The 20,571-nt window shown below is 41.3% G+C and overlaps 1 protein-coding gene across 3 annotated transcripts in view; it reads left to right on the top strand.

The window, feature by feature from the left end:
* gareml (GRB2 associated, regulator of MAPK1-like) overlaps positions 1-20,571 on the top strand; it is a 155,923-nt gene that overhangs the window by 46,097 nt on the left and 89,255 nt on the right. For 2 of the 3 annotated variants that reach the window (XM_073057106.1, XM_073057107.1), the window contains exon 2: positions 2,876-3,016. In XM_073057106.1, coding sequence (XP_072913207.1) covers positions 2,876-3,016 — 141 coding nt within the window. Of the gene's footprint in view, positions 1-2,875; positions 3,017-20,571 lie in introns of those variants that run through there. The other variant, XM_073057108.1, reaches the window with a different exon arrangement.

A 20,571-nucleotide genomic window follows, 5' to 3' on the forward strand; every position in this document is an offset into this window, starting at 1 on the left:
CTACATCGTCCCAAGGTCCAAATGCTGGAGCTTTCTCTTCCATAGCACTGTCCTTTATCAGAAGAACCACAGTGGTTCATGAAGGTTGCTCTCGGCCATCTTGTTCAGGATGGTTAGGATGTGCAGTAAATGCTGGTCTTGCTGGCCAGTGCCTGGCTCCCAAACAAAAAGGTCAAAAAGACCTTTAAAAAGCAACATTGTGGAGAAGCAAGTTTTAGAAACACTTCCTGACAGTAACCCTTTAAATATGAGTGGTTAAAGACATGAATTTACTTAGAGAATGATGGGCTACAAAGTTCAAGTAGACACCTCTTCCAAAACAAAAAAAACATGAGCAGATAAGACATGGTTTCAGCAGTGGGCTGGAATAACCGGGGATTCATAGTTGGTTAAAGCTTCTTTTGCGTTATCATCTGCACAGCTGACTTTTAAGAGTTATTGAAATTATTGGATCTTCTGGGTAATGTTGATGGAAGAAATGTGGACTTTGCACTTGCACCACAAAGAATTCCAGCTGAATTGATGCCAATAGCCTCAGACTGGCGCGATATGAGAATACTGATATTTTAGTTTCAATCGGGCTGCTCACCCCAGGGATTTCCTTGCACAGATTTAAGTTTTCCCTTTATGCTATTTCTCCTTTTGCAAGATTCGTTGCCCTTCCTTCCCACTGCACTCTGCCCCCAGGAAAGTTTTAGATTGATCAAGGTGATCAGGGGTTTGTTGGAAGGGGAGTGCAGAGCAAGGAACTATGACAGGGAGCTGCAGGAAAAATTTGTTTAGTGGTTAAGATGGATGCAAAGTTGGCGGAGCAGCAAAGACACACAGAAAGCCCTCAGTTCTGGCTTCATTTGGATACTGGCAGTAATCAGTATGCCCCTCACTGTGCTGGGGAGGCCAGGCCAACGGCTGACTTCCATTTTATGATGGGTCAGGGCAAAACTGGTCTCGCAAGAGGGAAGAACATGCCTGCGGCCTGATGTTTTTGTAGAGCTGTAGGAAGAATTCTTGCTCTTTCTGGGTCTGCCTTTGAGGAACGTCTATGCGCACTGTAGATTCAGGCGCTGCTTAAACAGAAAATGCTGGAAACACACAACAGGTGGCATTAATGGAAGAAGAAGCAGAGTTGAGAAATAAAGATAAATGTTGGTTTTAATTTTCAGGGCAGTTGGTGGGCGAGGCCAGGTTAAATGGGGTAGTTAGAGGGTGATTATACTGTCTGTGTTATGTATGGTTAACAGCAGGGCTGTGGGAGATGCCAGGCTGGCCAGACAGAATAACAGAGTCCAAATCAGCACACACAAAATGCTGGAGGAACTCAACAGGCCAGGCAGCATCTATGGAAAAATGTACAGTTGATGTTTCAGGCCGAGAACGTTGACTGTACTTTTTTCCATAGATGCTGCCAGGCCCACTGAGTTCCTCCAGCATTTCGTGTATGTTGCTCGGTCTTCCATTATCTGCAATGCCCCTGTCCTTCCATATTTTGAAAGGATCGTTCACTTCACAACTCTCTCGTTTCCGTTTTGGCTGTACTGGTGATGTCTATTTTCTGTTGAGGATTCCTGTCCAGCTGATCTCTTTGGATGCCTTCAGGGACTTCTCTCACTTTTTTTGTTTGGGATGTGAAAGAATGTTGTTTACTCATTCTGTATTATAAATTACACCCACTTTTCTAGTAAGATCTATGTTTGTGTTCACTGTGAATTGAAACACATTTATTAGTGATCTGCAGAATAAACAGTAAATGTCATTCACTTTTACCTTGTAAATGTAGTTACTTTTATTTGTTCATTCAACGTGCTGCTGATAATGGCAAATGCAATGGTTCACAAGATCCATCCCACAACATATTTTGTTCTCATTCATTATCTTCTGCTTGCCAACAAATCAGTTTGTTTATATTGTTGAGAAATTATTTCAGATTTGTATTTTAAAATTTTCTGCTCCAACTAAAAAGTGGGGGGCAATCGTTTCTTTAGATTTATAACATTTTTTCCTTAAGGTAAATTCAAGGCACTCATTCCTCCTGGACATAGCAGATGAAATGAAAGAGATTAAAAATTTTTGTACTGATGCAAGAATTTGACCCAAAGCGTCGAAAATTTTCCACGCACAGATACTGCTTGACCCACTGAGTTCCAGCTGATTGTTGCTTCAGATTTCAACATCTGCAGTCTCTGTGTCTCCTCGGAGATTAATAGTTCTTTTGCACGTGATTTCTGAGTTGATTCAGAGATGAAAACTTTCGTGAGATGCAGTGGTAATAGTTTGGAAACTACAGAACTAGAATCCTCCATACTGTTGCGGCAGAGAAGTGACTGAAAATAATCTATTAATGCCCGAAGTGTTTTTAATCCACAACTTGAATGTTTTCTGGTATAGTGCGTTGGTTGTGCATTGTACAGTATATTTTGTTAAAGGATCTTGGAATCAAAAAATGAGGCATCTGGACATAGAGCACTTAATGGAGAAAGAGTTAAAGGCATTGACTGAAGCACTGCATTCTGAAATTAAGACCAGGGAGCACAACACAAAGTGAAGCAGACATTCAGTGGAGCAGAGGAGGTGAACTGAGATATGGGACTGAAGGAAATTTGTAGAGATGTGGTGGAGTGAGGTCATGGATTCCCATGATTAATGGCATTCCCGTGGTTTGTGGCATCTTCCAAACTATTGAGTTTATATCAGCCTCATGACAGATGCCTAGACATCTGTCTTTACCTTTCAGTTTCCTTTTCAGCTTCTTCCCTTTTCATTCTGATTGAGTGAGAGTAAATCACTTTGATAATTATCTACCCTTTAATTAATTAATACAGGTTCCTAGTTGCTGATTCATGATTTAATTTAACATATTGTTTGTTCGGTTTCGTAGGAGAATACATTGAAGGATTGACTGAGCAGGATCTACTCTTAATCCACTCATGTAGACAGTGGACTACAGTGACAGCTCATAGCCTGGAAGAAGGCCACTATGTGATTGGACCAAAGATCGATATCCCTTTACAATACCTAGGTAAGATGAAAAACGTGAACAAATAGAGCATTACTTCTTTCTAAATTTGAATGTAAAGATATACACTTAGTGGTTTGGAGCTCAGATTCATTTTCAGCTCAGCGTAATTTAATGTTTTTTACAGTTGTGACTCAGGAAAACAGAGAGAAAGTATGGCACTTCCCTTTCTGACCTGCAACTAATTGCCTGTCATCTTTACTGCTGAAATCGTCACTAGGAGTCATGTAGCGTGATGGCATTTGATTGGAAAGTTTGTAATAGAGTAGCCTTTTATGTCAAAGTGAAAGAAGGAACAAATGTTTGAAGTAAAATGGTGGTGTACAGATGACCTGCATCAAAAAGAGGGAGGAAGCCATGGTAGAGGAGTGGTTGGCGTGACGCTATTCCAGCTCAGGGCTTTTGGAGTTAGGAGTTCAATTCCTATGCTGCCTATAAAGAGTTTGTACATTCTCACCATGAACCACATGGGCTTTCTCCGTGTATTCCGGTTTCCTCCAACGTCCCTAAGATGTAACCTACTTACCGGTACTGGCTCAATGTCAATTGACTTCTGATTAGGCTGGTGTGAAGTAGATGGGTTGCTGGTGGTGCAGCTCGTTTGGGCCAGAGGGGCCTGTTCTGCACCGTAACTCCAAATAAAATTGGGACTGAGCAGAAAAATGGAACCACCAGGATAATATGGCAGAGCAGACTCGATGGGCCAGATGGCCTAGTTCTGCTCCTGTATCTTATTGTCTTAAAATAACATAGACTAAAAAAATAAGTTTGAAAGCCTTTGCTCCAAGTCAGGTCTGGGCAGAGCAAGGCTTAAACCGAGCAAACTGTTGATATTAACAAATTCCAAATTGTACCTTATGTATTTATTCGTATTCATATGATTTGCTCTTCAACAAATTAGTGAGGGCTTTTTGAAATGAGACGATGGGAGATTTTACCATTACAGGCTTTATAATCATCGTAAAAGAGAAAATGCTGGAAATATTGTGGAGTGAGAAACAGAGTTGACATTTCCAGATACAGAGCTTTAATCAAACACTAACTCTATTACTCTCCACTATCCTGGTGAGTATTTTCCACATTTCCTATTCTATCTCAGACTTTGTTTTTCAGAAAATTGCAGCAAACTAATAGCTAATTTATGAATATTGTAATAATGTTAAAAACACACAAGGTGATATTTGTAATATAGCTTTTTTTTTGTACCTAGCTCAATACTGTATGGATCTAGTTTGTTGAAAGCCTCCATGGAATGTTATTTAAGCCTTCACACCAGAGCGCTGTGAGGGTGCTGTGTTTATAGTGAACGTCTGGCTCTTGCAAAATGAGGTCCGTGGGGCAGAATCATGGAGAATGTAACAAAGGAAGAAAATGTCACTGCTCTTTGATTTTTCTTTTTGCATTTTCTTTTGACCATAAGAATAAATGTGACTCGGAGCTGAAGCATCTACATGCCAGAAAGTGCTTTGAGTTTCAAATGTGTCGTCGAGTTCATTGGGAATTGGTCTAGAAAGTGACAGACTCTGAAGAAATTTTGAGCCTGAACGATGAAATTTTTATTAATTGAACCAATACAGAAAATGTAATTTCTGTCAAACTGCTGTAAGGTACAGTAGCTCACTCATTCCATGTTGCGTTTGTAGCAACCCCTGGCAATAAAGAAGAGCCAGAGACATGCTGGGCAAATGATCTATTTAAGCAGATAAAGCCGTTTTAAGCTCCTGGGTGTCAGCGTCTCTGAGGATCTATCCCGGGTCCAACACATCGATGCAATTGCAAAGAAGAATGACAGCAGCCATATTTCATTAGGAGTTTGAGGAGAATTGGTACGTTACCAAAGACACTTGCAAATTTCTACAGATGAACCGTGCTTTCTAATTGGTTGCATTACCCCCCTGGTATGGAGAGGCCACTGCACAGGATCAGAAAAAGCTGCAGGAAGTTGGAAACTCAGCCAGCTCCATCATGGGCACTAGCCTCCCCAGCATCCAGAACATATTCAAAAGGGGATGCTTCAAAAGTGTGTTATCCATCATTAAGGACCTCCATCACCCAGAACATACCCTCTTATGATTGCTGCCATTCAGAGAGGAGATACAGGAGCCAGAATACATACACTCAATGTTTCAGGAACAACTTCTTCCCCTTTGCCATCAGATTTCTGAATGGACAATAAACCCATGAATGCTTCCTCAGTATTTTTCCTCTCTTTTTTAACATGTATTGCAACATACTGCTGCTGTAAAACACGGCATATGCCGATGATATGAAACTTGATTCTGAGATTGATACTACTGCCTTGAATTTTGCAAAGTAGCTTTCTTCATCGAATGTTTTGTGTGTGATTTCTGCATTCCTTTCTTGATCTTACTTCTTCCCATTGTGAATTTCTCTGATGGCTTATTTTCCAGATTTAGGCTTTGACAGATGTCTGTTTAGTTTCACTTGTCCAAGTGATGTTGGGCATTCCGTGAATAGCACTCATTTGTTTTGAGATTAACATGTACAAAAGTCAGAATCATTGCAGTATAACGGAAAATATTTTGTGGAAATTTGTAAATGGAATACTGTAAGAATTTGTACACCATGAGACACAGGAGCAGAATTAGGTTTTGATTCTGCTCAGCCATACCATCATGGCTGGATTATAATCCCTCTCAACCACATTCTCCTGCCTTCTCTCCACGATGTTCGATGCCCTGACTAACCAAGAACCAATCAACCTTTCAATCTCCACTTTAAATATACTCAGTGACATGGCCCCCACAGCTATCTGTGGCAATGAATTCCACACAGATTCACCACACTCTCGCTAAAAGCTTTAGATGACTTGTAGAATCTCTGCAGACTCCTCTGGAGATGCTGTCAAGCTTTGTGTGATGGGTCTAGGATGTGTCCTCTGAGATAGTGGCACACAGGAATTTACAGTTACTGACCCTCTCCACCTCTGATCCTCTAATAATAACAACTGGCATATGGATCTCTGGTTTCCCTCTCTCGAAGTCTAAAAACAGTTCCTTGGTCTTACTGGCATTGAGTGAGAGGTTGTCGTTATTACACCACTCAGCCAAAATTTCAATCTCCCTCCACTAGGCCGACTGATCACTAATTTTGTTATGGCATCCAAGCTTGCTGATGACACCACTGTTGTATACGGTGTTGGAGCTGTACTTAACCACACAGTTATAGGTGTAAAGTGAGTAGAGCAGGGAGCTAAGCACATGTCCCTGAGGTGCTCCTGTGCTGATGGAGATTGTGGAAGTGTTTCTGTCAATCTAAACTGACTGGTGTCTACAAGTGAGGAAATCTGGGATCCAATTGCACTATTCCCAGAATCATTCCTCCGGACCTCTCCCATGCCAACACACCTTTCCTTGGATAAGAGGCTGAAAACTGCTCACAGTAATCAAGGTGCAGTCTAATTAGTGCCTGATAAAACCTCAGCATTACATTTTTGCTCTTATATTCTTGTCTCCTTGAAAGGAATGCTGTCATTACGTTTGTCTTATTTACCACTGACTCAGCCTGCATGTTAACCTTCAGGGAGTCCTGCACAAAGACTCTCAAGTCCCTTTGCACTTCTGATTTTTGAATTTCCTCTCCATTTAGAAAATAGTCTACGCATTTATTTATTGAGGTACAGTGCCGTATTAGGCCCTCTGAGCCACTTATTCCTTCTACCAAAGTGCATGACTTAACACTTCCCTATACTATGCTCCATTTGACACACTGTTGTCCATTCTCCCAATCTGTCTCAGTTCTTCCACAGATTCTCTGCTTTCTCAATACTACCTGTCTTTGTATCTTCTGCACACTTGACCACAAAGCCATCAATTACATCATCCAAATTGTTGACATACTGTGCAACGTGAAAAGTAGTTCCTCCCAGTGACATTAGGTAAAGAAAAAGAATTTCAGGATGTATATTGTATACATTTCTCTGACATTGAATGCATCTATTGACACCTTACCATTTCTTTAGTGTTTGTCTGTTTCACGAGGCTGAGTTACTAGCTTGACGCTCAGCCCAGCAGAGGTGGAACTTGTGCAAGGAGCCGGCTAGATTTGAACCTAAGACCTCTTGCTCTGAAGTCTAGGTTCAGATGGCAATACGTTGCCAGCACAGACATAACATGAAAAGAAGTGGTCTCAATAGCAACCCTTGTGGAAACCCACTCATCACTGACTGACTACCAGAACTGACCCCCTTTATTCCCACTCTTTCCCCCCTGCCAGTCAGCCAATCTGGTATCCATGATAGAATCTTCCCGGTAATACCATGGGCTCTACTCTTGTTAAGTAGCCTCATGTGTGGTACCTTGACAAAGGCCTTCTGAAAATCCAAGTAAATATGTTTTTTTATCTGAAACCTGATCCTGTGGCCTGCTAATCTGAACATGTGATTGTGAATGCTATGGATATAGGCAACGCATCACTCGAAACTGGAACATAGAACAGTACAGCACAGGAACAAGCCCTTCAGCCCACACTATCTGCACGATCATAAAATGCCATTTTAACCTAATCCCATATGCCTGTCGATGGTCCACGCGCCTCTTTCCCTTGCCAGTTCATGTGTCTTCCTAAATGCCTCCTAAACATTGTTATCATATTTGCTTCTGTACCTCTCCTGGCAATCTGTTCCAGGTACCTAAAATACTGTCAATAAAACTTGCCTTGCTTGATTAACAAGGAGGGTTGAGGAAGGTGGATTATTAATTGTGGGCAACAGAGCACAACAAAAGCAAAGTTTTTGACAATGATTGGAAGATCCAAAGTGTAAAAGTCCACAGGAAAGTGGTAAACTGTATCCAAAACAGAGTGGCAAAATGTAAAGAGGAATGTTTCTTTAATGACAGGAAGGCCATACTGTATTTTGCTTTCCATTAACTTGCTTTTTTACCAATGATTGAAATTTAAATATTTGGGCCATGATAAAGGGGTTTGCAGGTGATATAACAATGCACTGTGCAGTTGACAGTTGACAGGTAGAAAATGTTAGACTACAAGAAAGTGTGCCAAACTGGGAAGAAAAAATGGGAAATGGAATTCAAGCCAGCAGGATGTAAAATTGTGTTTCTGATATGCTGCAATAAGGCAGGGAATCAGACAATAAATGGCAGGATACTGAGATATGTGAAGGAACAAGCTGTCCTAGAAGTGTACCTTTAGATAGCAGAACACATTCATAAAGTGGTTAATAACTGCATGCAGTATGATTTCCTTAATTAGCCAACACAGAAATCTGTAAAGCCAGTGATGCCTTGGCATAATAGTTAACTGCACTAATTAGACCACATGGAGTTCTGTATACAGTTCTACTCATCATTCAAAGGAAGTATGTGTTTGAACTGGAGAAGGTGCGGAGGAGATTTACAAGCATGTTGCTAGGCTTAGATAACTGTGGTTCCAAAGGAAGATGTAAAGACTGAGGTTGTTTCCTTGGGAACAGTAGAGAATGAGAGACTTATTGAACAGTTTAACATTGAGGGTCATAAGTAGACAAAGTCAGATGGGCCAATCTTACTTTGTGAAGGATCAAAACCAGGGGTGTAGATTTATTAATAGAAAATTTAGATGGGAGATGAGTTAATTTTTCACCCAGATTGTGGTCAGGGATCTGTAATTCATCGTGTGAAGGGTAGCTAGAAGCAGAATTATGATCACATTCAAGCAGCACTCGGATGTGTGACCTGCAGGGCAGTGAATTTCATGTTGTAAAGTGGGACTAGATGGGACAGCATCTTTTCATCCTCTGTAGAAACAGTGGGTTGAATGGCTTCCTTCTGTGTCATAAACTTTTATGATTCTAATTCTTTTTGCTTAAATCCTTCTATAATTTTCAGTGTCATATAAGCAAGAGTGGAAAACCTTCAACAAAATGTATTACTTGAAGTAAACTCAAATGAAGCTTGTTGACTTTGGCAAAGATGAAAGCTAGTGGTGTAAACTGATTCATCAATCACAAGAGAATTTTCCTCACTATTGAATGAGACTCAGAAGAATGTTTCTTTGTTCTGTTCACTCCCAGGTATGCAGGTTCTAAAGCTCAGCTTTAAGTATTGAGCAACAAAAGTCTTGTAATTTGTATCTACTCTGTCTGCTCATTGATCAACCCTGAATGGAGATCTGAAATTGAAAACTCAAATCAATTGAAATAATCCAGCTGTGGTTGTGAAAATTTCCTCAAACCTGATATAAAGTGGATTTCTGCAAACCATTTAGCTAATGTTTTGCCAGAGCTACCACGAGCACAAAACTGTAATAATAACATGAGCATTGCCACTGGCTCACAGGTGTAGCAAGTTCAGTCTCTTGTTTCCATGTAATTATCTCTGCTGTATTCTCTGATGTGCACTGTCCTTCAGCTAAATGATGTATCGACTTTAAAATTCTCATCCTGCTGATATACCGCATTGTAGTCTTGTCCCTCCCTAGCTCTGCAAACGAGTCTAGACACAAAGCTCTGGAAAAAAATTATAATTGTTTCAGTCTCCCTCTTAGACACCACTGACAATTATGCTCCACCATCTTGGCCATGTTTTCAGCTGCAGGACCCGTTGGATATCCTCTCGCTGCCTTTCCAGCATATTTTCTGTCTCTAGGGCATTCCTTAAAATGAGCCTCTTTAGCCAGGTTTTAATTATCTTCTATGATGAAGGTCCTGATGAAAGGTCTTGGCCCAAATCCCCAACTGTTTACTCCTTTCCATAGATGTTACCTGGCTTGCTGAGTTCCTGTAAGGGGGGGGGGGGGGGGGGAGGTTGTGTGTGTGTGTGTGTGTGTGTGTGTGTGTGTGTGTGTGTGTGTGTGTGTGTGTGTGTGTGTGTGTGTGTGTGTGTGTGTGTGTGTGTGTGTGTGTGTGTGTGTGTGTGTGTGTGTGTGTGTGTGTGTGTGTGTGTGTGTGTGATTTTGTGATTTTGTGATTTCCAGCATCAGCAGATTTTCTCATGTTTGTGGTCTTCTGTGATAGATGCTTTTCAGTTTTTGGATACTCGCTCCTGAGGTGCTTTGAGACTTTTGCGACAATAAAGGCACATCATTAATGTAAACTGTTGCTTTGTGAGATGAAACATTATTTGGTGTCCATTTCCAACAAATCTTTGAATGAACTTGCTCTTTGGATGATTGCTTTGCACTCCACCACCAAAACTGGAATGATCTCCAGGAACGTTGCTTTTATTGAGATGAAGTTTGTTTCAATTGTGAAGAGCTTTGCTCAACAGCAGACTTTAGTTTCGATCAGTTTAGTTTATGGACGCAGTGCAGAGTTAATACTAACTTACTGCAAAAGTTATTATTGAAATTGCTAATCATTGTTCACTTTACACAATAGATGCTCTTCATTTTATAACCAAAGTTCAGTGGTTCTAACAGTGCAAGCTCTTTCAGGGATGCTTTTCTCTTGTTGCATTGTTACCCCAGTGCTGGGAGCACAGCAGTTGAATACTCAGGGCAAGCATTCTCGCAAGTAGCAGAGTCACAGAGGGGCTGAAAAGTAGCTTGCTGCCCAGCGCCTGGAATGACTGAAGGATAGTGTGACTGTGAGGCATTCATTCTGGAATCATTCACTGCTCCAACCTTTTGTCCCACTATGGAATCTTTACCTTATTTTAACAATCCCATGGGCACCGCACTCAACTTTCTGCGGTACTCATAGGAACTCCTTGGAGTGGCTCCAAGTCCCGCAGGTGCAGAAAACGAGCGGGCAGAATGTGTATTTCTTGGGGATTGGTTCTTCATCTTCCACGCTACCCAAGCTTGCATTGGGTTTAGTGAAATCATTTGGGCTGGAAACATTAAAAATGCTGGAAACACACAGCAGTTCAGGCAGCATCAGGAAAGAGGAAAAAGTCAATGCATTATGACTTCTTCAGAACTGAAGTTGTACTTGTCCTGTTGCCAGGTTGGGATGTTGCCCTGTAGGCCTCGTTGTGTAAAACTACTAACTACACACCATCTCTTTTGTTGCATTATGACTATAATTCACTAAAGTGAATAGGAAATAACATTACTTGTGTTGGTATCGAACTGTGGCACAATAACGGGAAGCAAAGTTAACATCAGCGATAATTGTATATGATAACAAAGCTAGCCCCAGTGTTGAGTATCGGCTGAACAGTTCATCACTATTGACATAATGATACCCACATTACTGTATACCTTGCTATAGGCTGCATTTTTTAGGTAGGCTCAATGGGATTCATAATAAATGTGTGTATATATACTGTATATATGTTATATATCACTGGTCCAGACTTAGTAAATAATTTCAGTTTAAATTACTGTCGAGAATTTTAATCTAAAGCTTATTATGACTGAATTGTGAAATTATTTGATGCAGCAGTAGATGGTAATAACTATGTCATTCAAAGGATAATAGCATTGGATTTTATATTGTGTCTGAATGTAGATGAGTCAACTGAATGTTTGCTCTCTAAGGCTCAGCTGGAGTGACTTAGCCTGGTGTTTGGCTACTTATCCAGAATGGTGTCTCCAGCATATTTCATTTTCAATGGATTTCAATATTTGAATCGAGATCATTGTTACTCAGAGTTTGTATTTATAAATGCTTGTGGGAGCTGTCAGTCATGGTGACCTCAGTCTAGTATCATTTTCCTCTCAAGCTTTGAGGCACCCATGAAGAATGTGTGCTCTTTGATTGTGAATTTGTGCCTAAAAAGCTGGAAATATTGCAGGTGTGAGTTAGGTTTAAAATGAAGATTCTGACTAGTGCGTAGAAAAGTGTTAACCAGTTTGCTAGTGGATTGAATGCCTGCTAACCTTACTTTCTCTTGAGCCCTGTGAAAAAGTGAACATACAGTGCAGCAGATGCATCTTACAGCCCAGGATAGAAGCCAGCAAGCACAAGAACTTGGGATGCCTTTGGATCTCTAGGGCAGCAGAAATTGGAGAAGTAAGAACTTTTAGAGCAATTGAGATCTAGATTTCTGTGAAGCTCTTGATCTCTGGAAGCTGGAGTTTTATTATGCTGAGTGTCCCATCCCACACTTTGGGATTGCTGACATTCTTTGACTCTCTGAAGCTGAAATTTATTTTATTTAGTGATAAATAGGCCCTTCTGACACTTCGAGCCATGCTGCTCCAGCAACCCTGATTAACCTTGAGCTAATCACAGGTCAGTTTACAATGCCCAATTAACCTACCCGGTATGTCTTTGGACTGTGGGAGCAAACTGAAGCACCCAGGGGAAAACCATGAGAAGGGTGTACAGAGAGTCCTTACAGAACAGTGCCAGAACTGAACTGGGAACAATTGTAATACTGTTCCACCATGGTGCCCAAATTTCCACACCTGTACTCCTGCGAACGTGCTGCTTTTGTTGTACTTGACTACCTTGAAAGTTACATCCCATGTATCAGTCTGGATGCTTTTTGGTCTGTGTCTTTAGGTGAGACAGGCACAAGACATTTCTGCTTTTTATGACAAGTGCAAGTAGAGAAAAGCTATCCATGTGTTCACTGCCTTGGAGTAGCAGCGGAAAATGATGATCAATCATTCAGCAATTATTAGTAAAAATGTGGGAGCTGGATGAAATGGGCACTGTATTTTAAATTTATTGTTATAAATTCATATTATTAATTGAATGGATTGCGCATAATTAGACACTTGGCAAGGACCAATAAAAAGAAGCTGGGTTTAAGTGGAGCAGACTTTGTGGGAGCGGCCATTGTGGGAGTGGGCCATTGTTGGAGTGGGGAGTTAAAGCTTTGGCTCATTGAGGCTTAGGAGTGGCATAGACTGCAGTTAGATTTCTTTTCATTATTTATTCTTGCTTTATTTCTTACTGCACATTTAGAGCAGTGGGGATGCCAGACACTAGAATGCTCCTCTTGCAGAATGTGGGAAGGTGAGGAGACCTCCATTACCCTGGATGACTACACTTGTAAGAAGTGCATCCAGCTGCAGCTTCTAACAGACTGAGTAAAGGAGCTGGATGAACTCTGATCACTCGGGAGGCTTAAAGGTTGATGGGATATACAGTGAAGTAATTACACCTGAAGGTGTGGAATACAGGTAACTGGATGACCACCACGAGGATGGATAGGGGATATATGGCCAGTGCAGAGTAACCCACTGGCCGTCCCCTCAACCACAGGTATTCCACTTTGGATAATGTTGAGCGGGGGCGGGGGGAAGCCACAGCAGTCAGGTCTCTGGCACTGAGTCTGGCTCTGGCTCAGAGGGAAGAGGGTAGAAGAGGCAAGCTGTACAGATGAGGGATTTGTTGGTTAGGGGAATAGATTGGAGTTTCCGTGGATGAGAACGAGATTCCCAAATGGTTTGTTGCTTCCTGGATGCCAGAGTCAGGACATATCAGATCGAGTCCACAACGTTCTTAAGTGGGAGGGTGAGCCAGCGGTCATGGCCCACATCAGATCAATGACATGGGCAGGAGGGGTGACAAGGTCCTGCAGAGTGAGTTCAGGGAGGTAGGCCCTAAGTTAAAGGTCAGAGCCTCCAGGGTTGTGAGCTCAGGATTTTAGAGAAATTTGAATTGGTACATGGATGGGAAAGGTATCCCATTGGGTCCAGGTGCAGGCCAATGGGACTAGGCAGATTAATGGACTAGATGGGCTAAAGGGCTTGTTTCTGTGCTTAATGTTTTATGACTCTGACTCTATTCCGCAAGCTGGAAGGAGGAGCACGTCAAGGAACAGAACATTGTGGACACAATTTTACACCAATATATTCGGTCAGGCTATTTTAGTGCTGCATTATATTGAATCCATTTATGAAATAATGCAATGAAAGCCACATGATATATATTGATTTGTTCTGTTCTGGGAGGTCTCCCTGTCTACTGCCCCTCATTATTCTCTCCCTTGCCAAAGCAGAGATTATTTCCCACCACAAAACCGCACATCAGCACCATTCTGGTGATTCCTCCCCGCCTCCCCCCCCCCACCCCCGATTTTCTCAATCACACCATAGTGCAAAGTGTCATATTGAACTCACTGCCATTGAATCCACCTGGCCTGTGTTTGGGAGGCTGTACAGCACAAATCACTGCTGCAGTAAGAGCACATCACAATTTCTGCAGTGTCTTTGCTACAAGATGCTATTTCAGTCATGCTAAATGTATCATTAGTTGCTGCTACTTGGCACTAAATGTGGTTGCTTAAAACAGTCCTTTGTGATTCGTAAACAAGTAAATATTATATCACTGAGTAATCTTGATTTCTATTTGGTGTCTGCTCACTGCTCCAGCGTATGCTCTCCTTTACATTTTGTGAGGAAAATTGCCATTTGAAGTGTATTTGTGTTTAATTGATAGGAATGAAGAGTCATTATTTGTAAGTGAGGGTGGTTCTGAGTTCTTGCCAAAAGTGTATTACTTGATTACCCGTATTAGTTTGGACTGGCACATGGAAAATCTCTGCAGATGAGCTATCCGTCTGCAATTCAAGTAATTGAATCATGTGTGCCTTCTATAGATTTATTTCTCAATTGTGCAGCGCCAAAATGGATGACTTAAAAAGCAATTAGAGTACTTATTTTATTCACTTATCCTTCTCGTATTTGAATCAGATTTGATTTAGCAGATATTCCTTTTAATTGTTTTAAATAATCTAGTCAAATGGGATTAAGCAGTTGATTATTCAGTGTTTCGAATTAAGAAGAAAGCAAGTCCAGCAAATTATTTCAGTTTTATTTTTCTGGGACTATGCTTTCCAGTGTAAAACATTAATAAAATATAGACCTGATTGATTGAATTGAATTTATAAATATTTGGTGTGAATTTATATTGCGGAATATTGTGCTGGACCATGCCTCACACCTCGCACTGGGTTCGTGTTAGATCCCTGTTGTACTTGGTGTTAGTGTCCACACATTCCCCCATGTCAGTGAGGCCTTGTTGCTGCAGCTGTTCCCTGTTCTGTGACACGGTCTTGAGCAACACCGACAGCTTCCGAGGAGTCTAGGAACTCAAGTAAATTTAATTTCAAATTACTTCCATAAACACGATACACAGAGTGAATTCCGATTAATTTGAACACATCGAAACCAGTACATTGGGCCCAATTAAGCAGCTGGCCCAACTAACTGAAGATTCATGGAAATAGCTAAAAAGATATTAAGAAGACCAACTACCATTTAACTGAGCAACGCATTATGTATTCAGGTGAAATACTGAAGAGTTTAGAACACTACCAATACTACTGCGTACTATAAAACTGTGTGTTAGTTCCTTAAGTTACCGACGGGGGAATTTATCCAGTGTACTCTGCCGTATTCTTTTGATCGACTGATAATGAACAAAATCTGTGCAGATGCAATACAGATGATGGACTGTCTTCATACAAAGCTTCTGGCGTTTGTATCCTCCAAATCTTTATTTTCATTGTAACATTCAAGATTGTTGTTATCTTCAAATTCTTCATAGGTCCTAACTTGATGAAGTAGTGACGGTTCATTTTCAATCCCGGCATCTCCAAGCTTCAATACTTGAAACAGCAATAAGCAAAACAGTTCTGAGTTGTCTTACTGCTTATTTCTTGCAAACTACCAGTGACAAAAGATCCCTGCTTTTTGAACTGAAACACAAACAACTGATGTTATTTAAAAACTGTTCTCTTTAGGCACAGTGTAGTGTCTAACGCCCACACAAGTGCATGCAACTGACGCTGGTTTTTCGTCTTTAACAGTTATCCCAAATAAGAGGCTCTTACTTAACCAATAGCCCAATCAAGAGGAATCCACTGTACTTTAATTTAATATAAACACAACACACCACTCAGCTTCACTTCCTCTTCCAGGCGGGCCAATGACCCAACATAAATGAATGTGCTCATTGACACTTAATTCCCCAGTTCAATTCCTTGTGGAACACCCATAGCCTTTGGGTTGCAACCAGGATTGGAGTGGGAGGTCGGATTGGACCAAGTCACTTCTCAGACAGGAGCTGATATGTTTCATCAACAATGTCTCAAAGCACTTCATCATTGGATGATGAAGCGGGATGATGGTCATTGAGACAGGTTATCACGTTCTTCATGGGCATCGGTACAATTGAAGGCTGCTTGAAGCAGGTGGGTATTTCAGACTACCAAAGCGAGAGTTTAAATATTTCAGAGAACACACCAGCCAGTTGATAATCAGAATCAGGTTTAATATCACTGGCGTATGTCGAGAAATTTGTTGTTTTGTGGCAACAGTACATTGCAATACATAGTAATAAAAGCTATAAATAACAATAAAAGGTACATATAAAATAACAGGAGGGGAAACACTACTGAGGATGTGTTCATGGGTTCATTGTCCAATCAAACATCAGATGGTGGATGGGAAGAAGCTGTTCCTGAAATGTTGAGTGTGTGTCTTCAGGCTCCTGTACCACCTCCTTAGATGTAGGCCTCTACTTCTTTAGAAGTTTGTGAAGATGACATCTAAAAGTTTGATCAGCCCAGGTCTTTCATACTCAGCCAGGCATTCAACATCTCGAGTGCCTGATTAACATCGCCTTCTATCGGTATGTAAACTGTGGTTCACAGTGGCTTAACAAACGGAGAAGATGGGGAAGAAGGTGGATGGCATAGTTTCTTTCATTGGTAGGGACGTTGAGCATCAGAGTCAGGAAGTCATGCAATAGATGAATAAAACCTGAGTCAGACGACACTTGGAGTCTGGCGTCAGTTCTCGTTGCCCCAATACAGAAAGTGGAGCGGGTGCAGAAGAGGTTTACCAGGATGCTGTGTGCATTAGCAGGTATGAGCTGTAAGGAGAGGTTGAACAAACTCAGGTTGTTCTCCCTAGAGAATCAGAAGCTATGGGGTCACCACATAGAGCTTTTCAAAATTATGAGATGCATAAATAGGGTAGACAGCCAGAATCTTTTTCCCAGGGTAGAATTGTCAAACACAAGAGGATGTGCTTTTGCATTCAATGGGGGGAAATTTAAAGGGGCAAGCCTCTGATACAGAGAGTTTACCTCTCTGGGACAACCATGGTGTATTCCTGCAAGCAAGTTGGAGGAGATTAAGAGGCTTTTAGATAGATACCTAAATATGAAGGGATATGCATGACATACAGAAGGACATTTAGCATAAAATGGCATCAAGATTGGCAGAACATTGTGGGTTGAAGAGCCTGTCTAGTGCTGTACCTGTTAATGTTGTATGTAATTGCATTTCTCTGTAATATGCCTCTTATCAAATGCTGTAACGTCTGCCAGACTGTTCCAGCTTGCATTTGCATGGGGACATCTGCATTACAGGTCTCAATGAATACATGGGCTCGGCAAGAAGGTGCTAAGTAATGTGAGAAGGACTCCCTCCTCATTCCTTCTCTCCCTCCATTCCTTCTGTCTGTTGCTGTGATTGCAAGCTCTGTGTGTAGTTCCCTATGGGAACCACACTGGTCCTGTTTTACTGACTGAACTCTTAAAGAATAGGCAGTGTATGTGCGTTGTGATAAAACATACCGTACTCGTAAAGGATGGTGAGCTGCAGTTTTGAGGCAAGTTCTCTTCCCACCACCTTTAAACATAAGGCTATTGTGTTTCAGTGACTAGAAATTATGCATTGGGAAATTATTTTTCAATTTTTGTGGTAATAGAGAGTAGATTGAATGGAGCCTTTAATTGTTCAAACAATAAATCTGTTGGAAGTTCGTGTATTGTGCTAACCCCTGTAGCTATATTAACAATATCAACATCCAGCATGGAGTTAATAGGCGAAAGATAACTGATGTGCAATACATGGCTCCAGCCCATTCATTAGCAGCGGATACTGACAGAGTGATTTTAGTTCTAGGAGTGAGATCATTTAACCACTATGGCATGTTAATGGTCTGAGTGCTTCTTTCTTTGGCGCTGAGGCTTCCTAATAAATAAATAATATGAAACATAGAGACGTGCCTCTTCATCATTGTGCCTGAAATAGACAAGTGGAAGGCTGGGGGAGGGGTTTCGAGAACAACACTTAGACTTGGAAGGGCCCCTTTTGTTCAAATCTGAAAGGTGATGTCAAATAATTTAATTTCCTCTGTGATACATATTCCTTTCTAACTCTATCAACAATCTACTAAAATGGATTAGCTCCAGGAATGAGTTTAGAGAGGTGACTGGGGAAATAGCAAGGAAATTTGGCATCTCATTGATCTGCACTCTGGGTCATTATCTGCTTGTCAGTCATTTACTGACATAGTTCAGGCTGTACATTGCTTCAGGTCTGCGTTCTTTCCTGTTTTACATCAGAGATTAAGTCTAAAGTACATTTTGGGAAAGTGATAAATCACCAAGGGGACTCATGAGGGAAAACATTGACTTCCACAGCAAAGTGCGCCAGGAAGCAGCAATGTTGTGCATTTATTTAGTGTTTTTATTATTGTGAAACATCCTAAGGCACTGGTCAAGAGTGTTAGCAAATGAAATTTTACAAGTTTAGGAAGTATTTTGGTTTGGAGATGACCAAAGCTTGGTCTAAATGGTAGATTTTTAGAATAGAAGGAATAAAGGAAAAAAAAGAGGTAAAAAGTTCTTTAAAAATGGAAATAGGAGCAAATAATGCAGACTTAAAATGCTGAAAACATCCATGGGTCAGGCAGTATCTGTGGAGAGAGAAACTGAGTTGATGTCTCAGGTCAGTAAATGAACCTCTGACCTTTTTTCTCCGACCAGGTGTTTTCAGATTTGGACATGGAGTCCGGAGGCGCAGGCATCAATGAAGAAGTAACAAAAACAGGGAAGTGCAAGAAGCTAAAAATACAGGAAGTGCAGAAAACTAATCATAACTAATAAAATGGAGCAGGCCATTCAGCCCATTGAGCCTGCTGTGCCATTTGATAAGGATGCAGCTAACAATGTCATTGGCCTCAGCCCTTCTTAACACACATCTCTTGATTGTCTGTTGTTCAAAAAAACCCCTGCTATCTACGCAGGGCTGGAAGAGGCTTCTGAGGTGTTGAAGAATGTGGACATGCACAGATTTGAAAACCAGGAAGAGGATCTTGACTAGATTAATAAATGAATGGCACATTTCGACAAAATGATACCTCATGTAAACAAAGAGGGATATCAAATAATGAATACAATGCTGGCAGATGCAGAGGTCAGAGTTCAAATCCCAATTTTGGAATAAAAATTTGCTTCATAATTAGGAATTTAAAAAAAAAAATCCATCATCAACAGTGATGACCACAATGCTACTGGATGGTCATTAGAAACATAGAAACCTACAGCACAATACAGGCCCTTCAGCCTACAAGGTTGTGCTGAACATGTCCCTACCCTACAAATTACTAGGCTTACCCATAACCCTCTATTTTTCTAGGCTCCATGTACCTATCCAAAAGTCTCTAAAAAGACCCTATCGTTTCCACCTCCACCACCTTTGCCGGCAGCCCATTCCACACACTCACCACTCTGAGAAAAAAACTTACCCCTGATATTTCCTCTGTACCTACTCCCCAGCTCCTTAAACCTGTATCCTCTTGTGGCAACCATTTCAGCCCTGGGAAAAAGCCTCTGACTATCCACATGATCAATGCCTCTCAACATCTTATGCACCTCTACCAGGTCACTTCTCATCCTCCATCACTTGAAGGAGAAAAGGCCGAGTTCACTCAACCTATCCTCATAAGACATGCTCCCCAATCCAGGCAACATCCTTGTAAATCTCCTCCGCACCCTTTCTATGGTTTCCACATCCTTCCTGTAGTGAGGTGACCAGAACTGAGCACAGTACTCCAAGTGGGGTCTGACTAGGGTCCTATATAGCTGCAACATTACCTCTCGGCTCCTAAACTCAATTCCACGATTGATGAAGGCCAATACATCGTATGTCTTCTTAACCACTGAGTCAACTTGGGCAGCTGCTTTGAGTGTCCTATGGACTCGGACCCCAAGATCCCGCTGATCCTCCACACTGCCAGGAGTTTTACCATTAATACTATATTCTGCCATCATATTTGACCTACCAAAATGAACCACTTCACACTTATCTGGGTTGAACTCCATCTGCCACTTCTCATCTCAGTTTTGCATCCTATCAAAGTCCCGCTGTAACCTCTGACAGCCCTCCACACTATCCACAACACCTCCAACCTTAGTGTCATCAGCAAACTTACTAACCCATCCCTCCACTTCTTCATCCAGGTGATTTATAAAAATCACGAAAAGTAGGGGTCCCAGAACAGATCCCTGAGGCACACCACTGGTCGCTGACCTCCATGCAAAATATGACCTGTCTACAACCACTCTTTGCCTTCTGTGGGCAAGCTAGTTCTGGATCCACAAAGCAATGTCCCCTTGGATCTCATGCCTCCTCACTTTCTCAATAAGCTTTGCATGGGGTACCTTATCTTAAGAACCTATCTGGTTCACTGAAAACCCTCAGAATGAACATTTGCAATCCTAATGTGACACCAGACCCACAAACATGGTTGACTTTACAATGCCCTTTGAAATGGCCCATCAAGCCTTTTCAATTCAAGAGTAAATGGGAGTGGGCAATAAATGCTGATTTGCCTGCAATGTGCAAATCTCAAAAATACAAATAAATAAAAGGTGCAAAATGTCATGTAATGAAGGTTCA

Source organism: Hemitrygon akajei, chromosome 9 (assembly GCF_048418815.1).
Source record: "Hemitrygon akajei chromosome 9, sHemAka1.3, whole genome shotgun sequence".
Classification (NCBI taxonomy): domain Eukaryota; kingdom Metazoa; phylum Chordata; class Chondrichthyes; order Myliobatiformes; family Dasyatidae; genus Hemitrygon; species Hemitrygon akajei.